The 13,130-nt window shown below is 47.1% G+C and overlaps 1 protein-coding gene across 1 annotated transcript in view; it reads left to right on the top strand.

Moving 5' to 3' along the window:
- The window catches only part of LOC147081744 (carbamoyl-phosphate synthase [ammonia], mitochondrial-like), a 191,891-nt gene that overhangs the window by 151,995 nt on the left and 26,766 nt on the right, over positions 1-13,130 (top strand). Inside the window, exons 29-32 of the mRNA XM_085980727.1 lie at positions 1,507-1,584; positions 6,540-6,647; positions 10,282-10,371; positions 12,318-12,488. Coding sequence (XP_085836853.1) covers positions 1,507-1,584; positions 6,540-6,647; positions 10,282-10,371; positions 12,318-12,488 — 447 coding nt within the window. The remainder of the gene's footprint in view (positions 1-1,506; positions 1,585-6,539; positions 6,648-10,281; positions 10,372-12,317; positions 12,489-13,130) is intronic.

Genomic DNA, 13,130 nt, shown 5'->3' with positions numbered 1-13,130 from the left:
GCACAGTTCCCCAGCTGAGCCACTGGGTAAAGCTACTACTCATTGCATTACTCAGCCATACAGCCCAGAAGGTCCTGGGTTCCATTCCTGGTTGGTGAAGCTTGGGTAATGGTCTCGTTAGCTAGACCAGCTAGCTGGTCTTGGTGGGAGCAGCAGTGAGGTGTGCTATAATTCACCTCCGTCTCTCTCGCAAGGAAGAAATTAGCCAGGCATCTCCCTCCAGATTGTTATACAGTGCCTACAATATGCTCTCTATAGGCAATTAAAAAAAACTCGGGATTTGGGCATCGCTGGCAAAGCTGGCATTTTTTGCCCATCCCCAGTTTCCCTGAGAACTTAGCGGTGGGCCTTCTTAAACTACTATAGCAGTTTGATACAATGGAGTAGCTTGCTCGGCCACTTTAGACGGCAGTTAAGAGTCAACTACCTTGGTGTGGGGCTGGGACCACATCCAGTCCGGACCGGGTAAGGTCTTGGTCACTTTTACTGATACCAGCTTTTTATTTCCAGATTTTTGAAACTGATTTTAAATTCTCACACTGCCATGGTGGGATTTGAACTCTCGTTCTCTGGATTATTCGACCAGTAACAACTACTGCACTACTGTACCCCGTACTGCCAACATCACACACAAAGAATTGTCACTTTGCTGCTGGAACCCTCAGCCAGCACTGATCCTGTAGGAAACGGAGGGAAGAACATTGGGCGAGAGGGAGGGAGGAAGGCAAAAGCAGCAAAGTGCGATGGCACTTTTTGATGGCCCTAATAATTGCCATTTAAAGGGATGCTGCCATTAATGTGTTTTGTTTTTCTAAAATTTTTAGGCTTGTTTGCCCCCAGCAGCCCAGCCAGATGCTGTCACAATGCGGCAGATACTGAAATCCATGAATTCCTGTACAGATTTAGCAGCATTGGGCTAGAGATCGGAGCTCACCTTAACTATCCTTGGGAAACATAACTTCAGGCTTAAACCAGCTGAATCCTGAATCAGGCTACTTTCATATTCCTTACCAGTCAATTCTGAATACACCTTCAGTTAAATCAATCCAAGTAAAAGGCCTTCCTTAACACTTGGGTTTGCTCAGAATCCGAGCACCTATTGACCTCAGTCACACAGGAGGGGAGTTGCTGCAGGGTGTGAGTGGGGAAAAGAAGCAAATGCTTTAATGTTATTTCTGTGCCATCAGGTCTTCACATACCCCTCACATAGTCGATGACACTGCTCAGCCAATGACAGTAGGTAGTGGCCATGGCTTTCTGAGGGTCTTCCCATCTTCTGCTGGGGCTCCGACCTCCCACGTTAGGTTTTTAATTGGCTCGCACTTGGCTGAGGTACAAAAGGACAGCTGGTGTCTGTGGAGTTGTAACCAAGCAAGAGTCTGCACTTTCGACAAAGGATGGGGAACTTGCACAAAAGAGAGCCATTCCTGGTAAAAGCCACTTGTTTGGTAATTCCCAGGGAGAATCGACTCGCTCACACTAAACTATCTCTTCTGTTTCCTCCAGGACCACCCAGTTGTCCTCACCAAATTCATTGAAGGAGCCCGAGAGGTTGAAGTTGATGCAGTTTCAAAGGATGGGAAGGTAAAAATAATATTTCATGAGCCAATGTTCAATTTGTGACTAGAACACAATGCGGCAGTTGAGCATGAGGCCAGGCTGAGCTTCTGCTGCCAGGCCCTCGTTTGCCATAACCGGTACAGAAGGTCCAACCAGCCCATTAATGCCTGTTGCTCACACACCAGATTCCAATGTGTCCTATCATAGACCCACACACCATATTAAAATGTGTCATAGATCCAATGGATGCAAAATTCAGATCCTTAGTGCCCACTTTTTGGGTGCTGTAAGTGCCCTTAGAGCTCTAAAATGGCATCTACGGCCCGCACGCACACTTGTGGGGTGAATCGGGCCAAATGCCATATTAGTGAGTGCATGCAGTGTGTGTCCACAGGAAGTATACAGAGCAGGCAGATCATAACGTCAAACAGCGTGTAACACTGATTTGATGCCAGCTCTGCCGTTTTGGAGCTCAACGCTCCAGTCAACATCCTCTCTGAACCTCGCACAGCTGAACCCACGTTCAGCAGCAGGAAGGACCCACCGCCAGCGCTATTTAAAGAAAGTAACTGCTTACAGGTTAGTTGCTGGTAGATTTCTTCTGGCTGTTACAATGATTCTAGACGTGTGTGGTGCTTTCTACAGTTGTTTCAAGTTAGCAAAGTCTACAGGGAGTAGTGTGACAGGTGCTGAAGGACCTTTTACTGACTTCAAGGCTTCTGCACAAACCAGTTGCTCTCAGACATGGGTGCAATAGAAGTAATTCCCCTTGGAATAGAGCATTATTGGGAGAATGAGCAGAGGCCAGGCAGAGCAGGACAAGTTGCTAGAAAAGGGAGGAGGAGTGGGGGGAGAAGGGCTTGCAGCAGGAGACCATATCTGTCCAGAGTGTTCAGGGAGCAATTCTCCGATCAGCGCGGAACAATGTCTGAGACGTCTGCGCTTCAGTAAGGAGGTCGCTTTCAGTAAGGAGGTCGTCACTGAAACCTGCCACCTACTGCAGCCACAACTCCAACCTCAGAGCATGGCAAGGACCGCATTGCCAGTGGCTGTGAAAGTGAGCGTGGCCATGAACTTTTATGCATCTGGCTCCTTCCAGGCTGGAGCTGCAGATATTTGCAACATCTTGCAGTTTGCCCTCCACTGTTACATAAGAACATAAGAAATAGGAGTAGGAGTAGGCCATCCGGCCCATCGAGCCTGCTCCGCCATTCAATAAGATCATGGCTGATCTGATCTTGACCTCAATTCCACTTTTCTGCCTGTTCCCCATAACCCTTGACTCACCGTAACTCAAATATCTGTCTATCGCCACCTTGAATATATTCAATGACTCAGGCTCCACAACTCTCTGGGGTAGAGAATTCCTACGATTCACGACCCTCTGAGAGAAGAAATTCCTCCTCATCTCCGTCTTAAATGGGCGACCCCTTGTTGCGTAAGGGAGGTCACTGAGGCTCTCTATTCAAAGAGAGCTGACTACATTTCATTCTCTCTTGCCAGAGAGCAGCAGGCGGCGTGAGCACGCAGCTTCGCTAGGATTGTAGGCTTCCCCATGGTGCAGGGTGCCATTGACTGCACACACATCGCTTTGCAGTTGCTGCATGTCAACTCTGTCATGTATCGGAACCGCAAGGGATTCCACTCCCGCAACATGCAGCTGGTGTGTGACCATAGGCAGCGCATCATGCAGGTCAATGCCCGGTATCCTGGCAGCAGTCATGATGCATCCATTCTACAGCAGTCCGCATTGCCAGCTGTATTTCAGCCACTGGACGCTATCCATTAAGAACATGGATCATGACTCCGGTACACAACCCACGCATGGGTACACAGCATACATACAATGAGAGCCATGCAGCCACATGAATTTGTGATCGAGCAGACCATTGGTGTGTTAAAACAATGCTTCCACTGCCTGGACCATTCTGGAGGAGCCCTGCAGTACTCTGCAGAGCGGGTGTCAAGATTTGTGGTGGTCTGCTGCATGCTGCACAACCTCGCCAGCAGGAGGGCACAGCCCTTGTCAGCAGCTATATGTTGAGGAGGCGGAAGAGGACACCTAGATGGCCCCTTTCTGCCCGGGCTATCTGTGAAGATCTCGCCCGAGTGAGATACTGGTAACCGCAAAACCAATTCCCCAATAGTCCCACTCCTTCCCCCTGTCACTGACCATCACAGTGTCCGCTTGGCCACAATGTAAAAATAAAAGCCTCCACAAAATAAACATTGCAAACCAAATTTATAAATTAAATCATGCCGCATTGCATACAAATTTAAACTAATCACTCTTGTGTATTCCCTTAGTGCCGGTTTTCCGTGTACCTTTGCCTGTCCTAGTGCTCCTTTGCAGTGATACCCCAGTGGCTGCAGCATGGCTGGTGGAAGGATGCTGACTTTCAGTGGAGGAGACTGCAGCTGGCTTTGGGGACAACCTCGAGTAGCTCTAGGCCTAGAAGGCCCGGGTTCAGACTACACCATCTCGGCCTGGGCAGCAGCAGTCTGGGCTGGCTGGCTGACTGGCAAGGGCACTGGCAGAGTGGCAGTGGTGGGAGGATGAATGCTGTCACCTTGAGGGAGGATGAATGCTGTCACCTTGAGAGAGGACAGCAGTTTCGTCCTGTCATAGACCCACAGAGCAGATTACAGCATGTCCTGTCATAGACCCACGGAGCAGATTACACTGTGTACTGTCACAGACCCACAGAGCAGATTACGACGTGTCCTGTCATAGACCCACAGAGCAGATTACAGCATGTCCTGTCATAGACCCACGGAGCAGATTACACTGTGTACTGTCACAGACCCACAGAGCAGATTACACTGTGTACTGTCACAGACCCACAGAGCAGATTACGACGTGTCCTGTCATAGACCCACAGAGCAGATTACAGCATGTCCTGTCACAGACCCACAGAGCAGATTACACTGTGTACTGTCACAGACCCACAGAGCAGATTACAGCATGTCCTGTCATAGACCCACAGAGCAGATTACAGCATGTCCTGTCATAGACCCACGGAGCAGATTACAGCATGTCCTGTCATAGACCCACGGAGCAGATTACACTGTGTACTGTCACAGACCCACAGAGCAGATTACAACGTGTCCTGTCATAGACCCACAGAGCAGATTACAATGTCAGTCATCTGTGAGCAGCTACTTGCCCTGCCATTGGTACCAGTGGGTCACAGGCCTCAGGGATCCCATGTTGGAATGGACAAGGTGGATAATGTGAGCGGCAACATTTAGGACCAGCAGTTATATACTCAACTGGAATTACTTGATTGAAACATATAAGATCCTGAGGGGTCTGGACAGGGTGGATGTGGAGAGGATGTTTCCTCTTGTGGGAGAATCTAGAACTAGGGGTCACTGTTTAAAAATAAGGGGTCGCCCATTTAAGACCGATGAAGAGAAATTTTTTCTCAGAGGGTCTTGAGTCTTTGGAACTCTCTTCCTCAGAGGGCGGTGGAAGCAGAGTCTTTGAATATTTTTAAGGCAGAGGTAGATGGATTCTTGGTAAGCAAGGGGGTGAAAGGTTATCGGGGGTAGGCGGGAATGTGGAGTAATCGGATCAGCCATGATCTTATTGAATGGTGGAGCAGGCTCGAGGGGCCGAGTGGCCGACTCCTGCTCCTAATTCGTATGTAAGAGGGATAATTTCAGTGAGCTGCTTATGATAAAGGTTCATAATACTGTAGAGAACCAAGCTGAATATTGGAAGTACAGAGCAGAACTGAAAAATGAATTAATAAGGACAAAGAGTGTATGAGAATAGACTGGCGGGTAACATAAAAGGGAATGCTGAAGTTTTTAATAATAAACATATAAAGGTGGGGTCAATTAGGGACTAAAAAGGAGATCTTCTTGCAGAGGCAGAGGGCATGGCTAGGGCACTAATTGAGTACTTTGCATCTGTCTTCACCATGCGGGGGCAGTGTATCTGGGGTTATTCTTCCGATGGCAGTGTATCTGGGTTTATTCACCCTAATAAGGACCGCGTAATTCTATCAGCTGTGCACGGAGAGGTCCTGAAGACGGAGGTTCATCTGTAACTTTTCAGGGACCAGGCGTTTCCTGTTTTTCATTCTGGTTTCCGGTGACAGTTTCATTTTCACAAGGTCTGCTGTTCTTCTCTAACAGCCAATTTAAAGAAAGGTCTGCCGAGGTCGGATCCTCTGGCACAGCTGCAGTTACTACGCCATACTCACGCCATTGCCTGCGGCTATGTTGAATGTCCCAGTGGCAGATTACCTCCCACAGTTACCATAGTGACCGTTGTATCGCCTTGTTCAATGCACCTTGTTTCCATTCCATTTAATTGGACCACCTTGTTTGATATTGGATTAATTGGACCACCTTGTTTGATATTGGATTAATTGGACCGCCTTGTTTGATATTGGATTAATTGGACCGCCTTGTTTGATATTGGATTAATTGGACCGCCTTGTTTGATATTGGATTAATTGGACCACCTTGTTTGATATTGGATTAATTGGACCACCTTGTTTGATATTGGATTAATTGGACCGACTTGTTTGATATTGGATTAATTGGACCGCCTTGTTTGATATTGGATTAATTGGACCACCTTGTTTGATATTGGATTAATTGGACCACCTTGTTTGATATTGGATTAATTGGACCACCTTGTTTGATATTGGATTAATTGGACCACCTTGTTTGATATTGGATTAATTGGACCACCTTGTTTGATATTGGATTAATTGGACCACCTTGTTTGATACTGGATTAATTGGACCACCTTGTTTGATATTGGATTAATTGGACCACCTTGTTTGATATTGGATTAATTGGGCCACCTTGTTTGATATTGGATTAGTTGGACCCCCTATTTGATATTGGATTAATTGGGCCACCTTGTTTGATATTGGATTAATTGGACCGACTTGTTTGATGTTTGGTCTTGGTGACAATTGATTGCTAAATGCAGCGTTTTTTTCTGCCCCTACCAGGTGCTGGCGCACGCTATCACTGAGCACGTAGAAGATGCAGGTGTTCATTCTGGTGACGCGACATTGATTCTTCCAACGCAGACCATCAGCCAAGGAGCCTTGGAGAAGGTTGGGAGCAACCCTCAAATGTCAGAGTCATACAGCACAGATGGAGGCCATTCGGCCCATCGTGACTGTGCCGGCTCTTTGAAAGAGCTATCCAATTAGCCCCACTCCCCTGCTCTTTCCCCATCGCCTTTTAAATGTCTCCTTTTTAAGTATTTATCCAATTCCCTTTTGAAAGTCACTGTTGAATCTGCTTCCACCACCCTTTCAGTCAGTGCATTCCAGATCACAACAACTCGCTGTGTAAAAATATTTCTCCTCATCCCTCCCTCCCCTCCTTGGTTTTTTGCTAATTATTTTAAATCTGTGTCCTCTGGTGGCTGACCCTCCTGCCACTGGACACCGTTTCTCCTTATTTGCTCTATCAAAACCCTTCATGTCTTTTAAGACTTCAATTAAATCTCCTCTTAACCTTCTCTGCTCTGAGGAGAACAATCCCAGCTTCTGTGGTCTCTCTACTTAACTGAATCTGCTCATCGCTGTCATCAACTTAATATATTAAACAGTGTTTTCCTGCTATTGGCACTAAAAGGCACTTGTGTGGTTACATAGGAACAGGAGGAAGCAATTCAGCCCCTCAAGATTGTTCGTTTCAATTAGATCATGGCTGATCTGTATTTTAACTGCATTTATCCTACATTTATCTTAGCTCCATATCCCTTGATACCTTTACCTAACACAAATCTATCAATCTCAGTTTTGAAAGCTTCAATTGTCCCAGCATCCACAGCCACTTGGGGGAGAGGATTCCAGATTTCCTCTACCCTTGCTTCCTGATTTCACTCCAAATTGGCCGCGCTCTAATTTTAATATTATGCCCCTTTGTTTTTGATTTCCCTCCCCCCACCAGAGGAAGTAGTTTCTCTGTATCTACCCTATCGAATTACTTCATCATTTTAAACACCTCCATTAGGTCACCCTTCAAACTTCTAAACATAAGCTTCTCCCTCCATCAGCAGCATCCCTAACTATAACATCCCTTACCTGCAGGTTAGACCCACAAAGCTGAGCCGCTGACGCTGCTGTCTGATCAGTTGCATCTTGTCATGAGAAGCCAGGCCATTGTTGCTGCATTCCTCTGCAGCCGGGTCCCTGTGTTACACAAAGGAGCTTGCACAGAAGACCCGGCCTAATAATAGATGGTGCAAGATGCTCCCTTACTGTCAGCTTATTAATTGATTCTGGCTCGTTACTCATTACTAAATCTAGTCTGTTAAAACATAATGGGCCAGATCTTGCTGGAAAAGTAAAGGCGAGTTCACGACACACAGCGTTATTAATGCACAAATCAGCCAGCAGGTTCAGAGGATTAAGTGATTAAGTTGTGAGTTTCGATTCTCCAGAACTTGCTGGTCGATTTATACCACTCCGCCATTAGCCTCACACAAACGCCATCTCGCTCTTAGTCACCCCGTTATTTTTAATAACTTGCTGGATTTGCACATTAATTGCCCATTAAACTCTCTGCAGAAAGTTAGGGCTGAAACTTAACAGTGCAAATACCTTTTTAATGACATGATCATTGTTAATGCAATGCCAGTCAACCTCTCTGGCCCAGAAAGGGAACAATTTAAACTGTTCAATCTCATTCCTACATGTACTAAATTAAGGTTAGAGATTTTTTAAATGTCACATAAAATATATATTTTTTCCTTTTTCTGTCTTTTCCCTCTCAATCAAATTTTTCTAACTAACTAACGCCACAAGATGCCCCACTCCAGCTAGATCTGGCCCAATGTTTCAGAAACTGACTTGGATGCTCTCTAGAAAATCATTGCCTTTATGACTTGAGCTGTTTTGCATCTCCCAGACTCCGAGAAATAAAATCTCTCATTATAACCCCTGTGGGCAAATGCTAACTGCCTGAGCCCACACATGGAGAATGGCCACTTGGCTGAGAAGCTGGGGACAGTAATTACCCGGGAAATCTCAGACCCAGTAATTACCCGGGAAATCTCAGGCCCAGTAATTACCCGGGAAATCTCAGGCCCAGTAATTACCCGGGAAATCTCAGGCCCAGTAATTACCCGGGAAATCTCAGGCCCAGCAATTACCCGTGAAATCTCAGGCCTGGTAATTGCCTGGGAAATCTCAGGCGCCCAGTAATTACCCAGGAAATCTCAGGCCCAGTAATTACCCGGGAAATCTCAGGCCCAGCAATTACCCGTGAAATCTCAGGCCCGGTAATTGCCTGGGAAATCTCAGGCCCAGGAAATCTCAGGCCCAGTAATTACCCGGGAAATCTCAGGCCCGGTAATTACCCGGGAAATCTCAGGCCCGGTAATTACCCGCGAAATCTCAGGCCCGGTAATTACCCGCGAAATCTCAGGCGCCCAGTAATTACCCGGGAAATCTCAGGCGCCCAGTAATTACCCGGGAAATCTCAGGCCCAGTAATTACCCGGGAAATCTCAGGCGCCCAGTAATTACCCGGGAAATCTCAGGCGCCCAGTAATTACCCAGGAAATCTCAGGCCCAGTAATTACCCGGGAAATCTCAGGCCCAGCAATTACCCGTGAAATCTCAGGCCCGGTAATTGCCTGGGAAATCTCAGGCGCCCAGTAATTACCCGGGAAATCTCAGGCCCGGTAATTACCCGCGAAATCTCAGGCCCGGTAATTACCCGCGAAATCTCAGGCCCGGTAATTACCCGCGAAATCTCAGGCGCCCAGTAATTACCCGGGAAATCTCAGGCGCCCAGTAATTACCCGGGAAATCTCAGGCCCAGTAATTACCCGGGAAATCTCAGGCGCCCAGTAATTACCCGGGAAATCTCAGGCGCCCAGTAATTACCCGGGAAATCTCAGACCCAGTAATTACCCGGGAAATCTCAGGCCCAGTAATTACCCGGGAAATCTCAGGCCCAGTAATTACCCGGGAAATCTCAGGCCCAGTAATTACCCGTGAAATCTCAGGCCTGGTAATTACCCGTGAAATCTCAGGCCCAGTTATTACCCGGGAAATCTCAGGCCCAGCAATTACCCGTGAAATCTCAGGCCTGGTAATTACCCGGGAAATCTCAGGCCCAGTAATTACCCGGGAAATCTCAGGCCCAGTAATTACCCGGGAAATCTCAGGCCCAGCAATTACCCGTGAAATCTCAGGCCCAGTTATTACCTGGGAAATCTCAGGCGCCCAGTAATTACCCGGGAAATCTCAGGCGCCCAGTAATTACCCGGGAAATCTCAGGCCCGGTAATTACCCGGGAAATCTCAGGCCCAGTTATTACCTGGGAAATCTCAGGCGCCCAGTAATTACCCGGGAAATCTCAGGCCCGGTAATTACCCGGGAAATCTCAGGCCCGGTAATTACCCGGGAAATCTCAGGCCCAGCAATTACCCGGGAAATCTCAGGCCCAGTAATTACCCGGGAAATCTCAGGCCCAGTAATTACCCGGGAAATCTCAGGCCCAGTTATTACCCGGGAAATCTCAGGCGCCCAGTAATTACCCGGGAAATCTCAGGCGCCCAGTAATTACCCGGGAAATCTCAGGCCCGGTAATTACCCGGGAAATCTCAGGCCCGGTAATTACCCGGGAAATCTCAGGCCCAGTAATTACCCGGGAAATCTCAGGCCCAGTTATTACCCGGGAAATCTCAGGCGCCCAGTAATTACCCTTTGTATTCTTTCTGTTTTAGGTGAAAATTGCAACCCGGAAGATATCCAAAGCATTTGAGATTTCTGGCCCTTTTAATGTACAGTTTCTTGTGAAAGGAAATGATGTGATGGTAAGCAACCTGCTGCGTCATGTTTAAAACGTGTAACCCTTGTATTTAATGGGATTGTAAACCAGAGAAACTGGGTTGCATTACATTCATCATTTCCATCTGTGTTTCGATGCTCTGAATGTTTGTTTTAACTGTATCTCCAGTTAGTTGTTTTGTGCTTGTTTAGGCCCTCTGGGTCACTATGGTATTGTCGCTGTCCTTGTCATGAGTCAATGGGAAAATTACATCACCAGTGCATAATACTCCGCACACAATTTATCCCATGTTAGCTACCCGCTATGGGGAAAATGCAATTTTCCAACGCTCAGTTCTCATTCAGGCCTGATGCAGTATCCGAATGGGAGTGTCCAGGCGAAGTGGAGCCAAAGAAATCAGCACTCCCTTTTGAGAACTGAGAGTACTGGCCACACAAGAACCGTTGAATTGCATAACTTCACTATGCCATAAACCACTGTTTTCAGCACTGAACTTCTAGGTATGAACATAGGAAAAAGACCAGCTGGCCCATTGGGTCTGTCCCATTCAGCCATGTTGTAGCTAAGTAACACGACGCCCAATGTGCCTCATCCACCAGCAGGGCAACCGTGGAATCTCCTGGGACTGGCAAACACACAGATTCAAAAAATTCTAGGACAATTCAGGGAAAGATGAATTCTGGGAAATGTATGTTCCAGGAGATTATAGTGACCACGAGCTCTTTACCCAACAACAACTTGTATTTATATAACATAGTAAAACGTCCCAAGGTGCTTCACAGGAGTGTTATCAAACAAAATTTGACACCGAGCCACATGAGATATTGGGGCAGATGGCCAAAAGCTCGGCCAAAGAGGTAGGTTTTAAGGAGCATCTTAAAGGAGGAGAGAGAGGTGGAGAGATTTAGGCAGGGAATTCCAGAGCTTAGGGCCTAGGCAACAGAAGGCATGGCCACCAATGTTTGAGCGATTATAATCTGGGATGCCCAAGAGGGCGGAATTAGAGGAGCGCAGATATCTCGGTGGTGGGGGGAGGGGGGGTGGATGGAGGAGATTACAGAGATAGGGAGGGGCGAGGCCATGGAGGGATTTGAAAACAAGGATGATCATTTTAAAATCGTGGTGTTGTTTAACCGGGAGCCAATGTAGGTCAGCGAGCACCGGAGGTGATGGGTGAATGGGACTTGATGCGAGTTAGATTACTGACAGCAGAGTTTTGGATGAGTTCAAATTTATGGACGATGGGACTATTTACGAAGGGTGGAGTATGGGACTAGAACATGTCCTCCCCAAGTTGAATTCATGACTTTGACATAAAAGAGAACAAAATGTCATAAATCGAAACTTCTACAAGGAAGTACTACTGAACGGCCAGCTGAGGGCGCCGCCCGAGAAGTATAAATACTCGGGCGTGGGCCCAGCTTGGCCAGAGACAGTCTGGAAACAGGAAGCTAGTGACTACTAACCAGACCTCCATGTTTTGTTACAAGTCGATTAAAGCCTTGCTTTATGTACAACCAAGTGCGTAGTGAGTCTTTATTACGTCACAAAGTGCTGGACAAAACAAATAAATCCCCATGGATGGCTATTAACCCAGAGTCTTGAGAGAGACTAGAGATGAGATTTGGAAGATATTTATGAGGAACACTGAAAGGTTTGCTAATACATATGAAATTCAATATTTGTACATCTCTCCTTATCCTCCCATAATAAACATAAGATAAATACAGATGAGGAAAGGCGTTCATCTAAAAACGTGCAACTGCTCGTATTGCAGCATCAATCTATCTCAAATGATTCCACACTTTTTGTATGCACTGTTCTATCTGGAAGTCCTTTTGAAATGTTGTGCCATTACTGTGTATCTATTCCTGCTGAATTGCCAGCCACTTAGTAATTGTGCTGTTGAAAATCTCAGTTACGACCAACCACTAACTCTTTCTCCCTAATTCTTTCTCTACTGGTTGCTAGGTGATTGAATGTAACCTCAGGGCATCCAGATCCTGCCCCTTTGTCTCAAAGACCATTGGAGTTGACCTCATCAATGTGGCCACACGAGTAATGACTGGAGAAAGCATAGATGAGTCTTCCCTGCCATCGCTGGAAAACCCCATCATACCTACCGAATATGTGGGCATCAAGGTACTATTAGCAATCCCTTCAACAGGCTGGGTAGGAAGGAGGTAGCGACACTAGTACAGTTCAAGGGCTTCCATCACTGCATTCGACCACTTTGTTAATCTGGATGGGGTTCGGATGGCTTCTGATTCCTGTGGACGTGGTGCCATTAGAGAATGCAGATTCTCGGTGTTGTGCTGTTAGGAGGTTTATGTGGAACAGGTCTGTAATTGGTGGGAGGGTATTTCTGAGTTTTAGTCAGCTGCTAGGTCACTTGCTACTTTCTGAGCAGTTTATTGTTTTCAATTTCCACCTCCTGCGCAGCCAAACATCACAGACCCCTGAGCACCACCACAGGAGATTAGCTAGTTAAAATCAAAGTCTTGGCTTCAAGTCTCTAGTAATCCTAGCTGGTCAATGTGAGACATTGGGCTGTGCATTTGCGCCTCTCGTTAGCGCCCCCACAATCGACTTTTCGCCCGGGTGTGGCACCGCTAACGACTCCCGCTAAATTCAGTGGGAGTTTAGCGGCGGCGATAACTGGTAGCGCCTCGCTCCGCTGCGCAGGCAATGATGACGTCATCACAGTACGCAACTCCCCGTTTTTGCTCCGCCTGCAAAATTGGCCCGCGCCCCCTGAATCTGCCGGGCGGTGACAGCGACTGA

Source organism: Somniosus microcephalus, unplaced genomic scaffold (assembly GCF_052327205.1).
Source record: "Somniosus microcephalus isolate GS21.2 unplaced genomic scaffold, FLI_Smic_1.0 scaffold457, whole genome shotgun sequence".
In the NCBI taxonomy this organism is placed as follows: domain Eukaryota; kingdom Metazoa; phylum Chordata; class Chondrichthyes; order Squaliformes; family Somniosidae; genus Somniosus; species Somniosus microcephalus.
The sequence above is the reverse complement of the archived record's forward strand: the minus strand, read 5'-3'. Positions and strand labels throughout refer to the sequence as shown.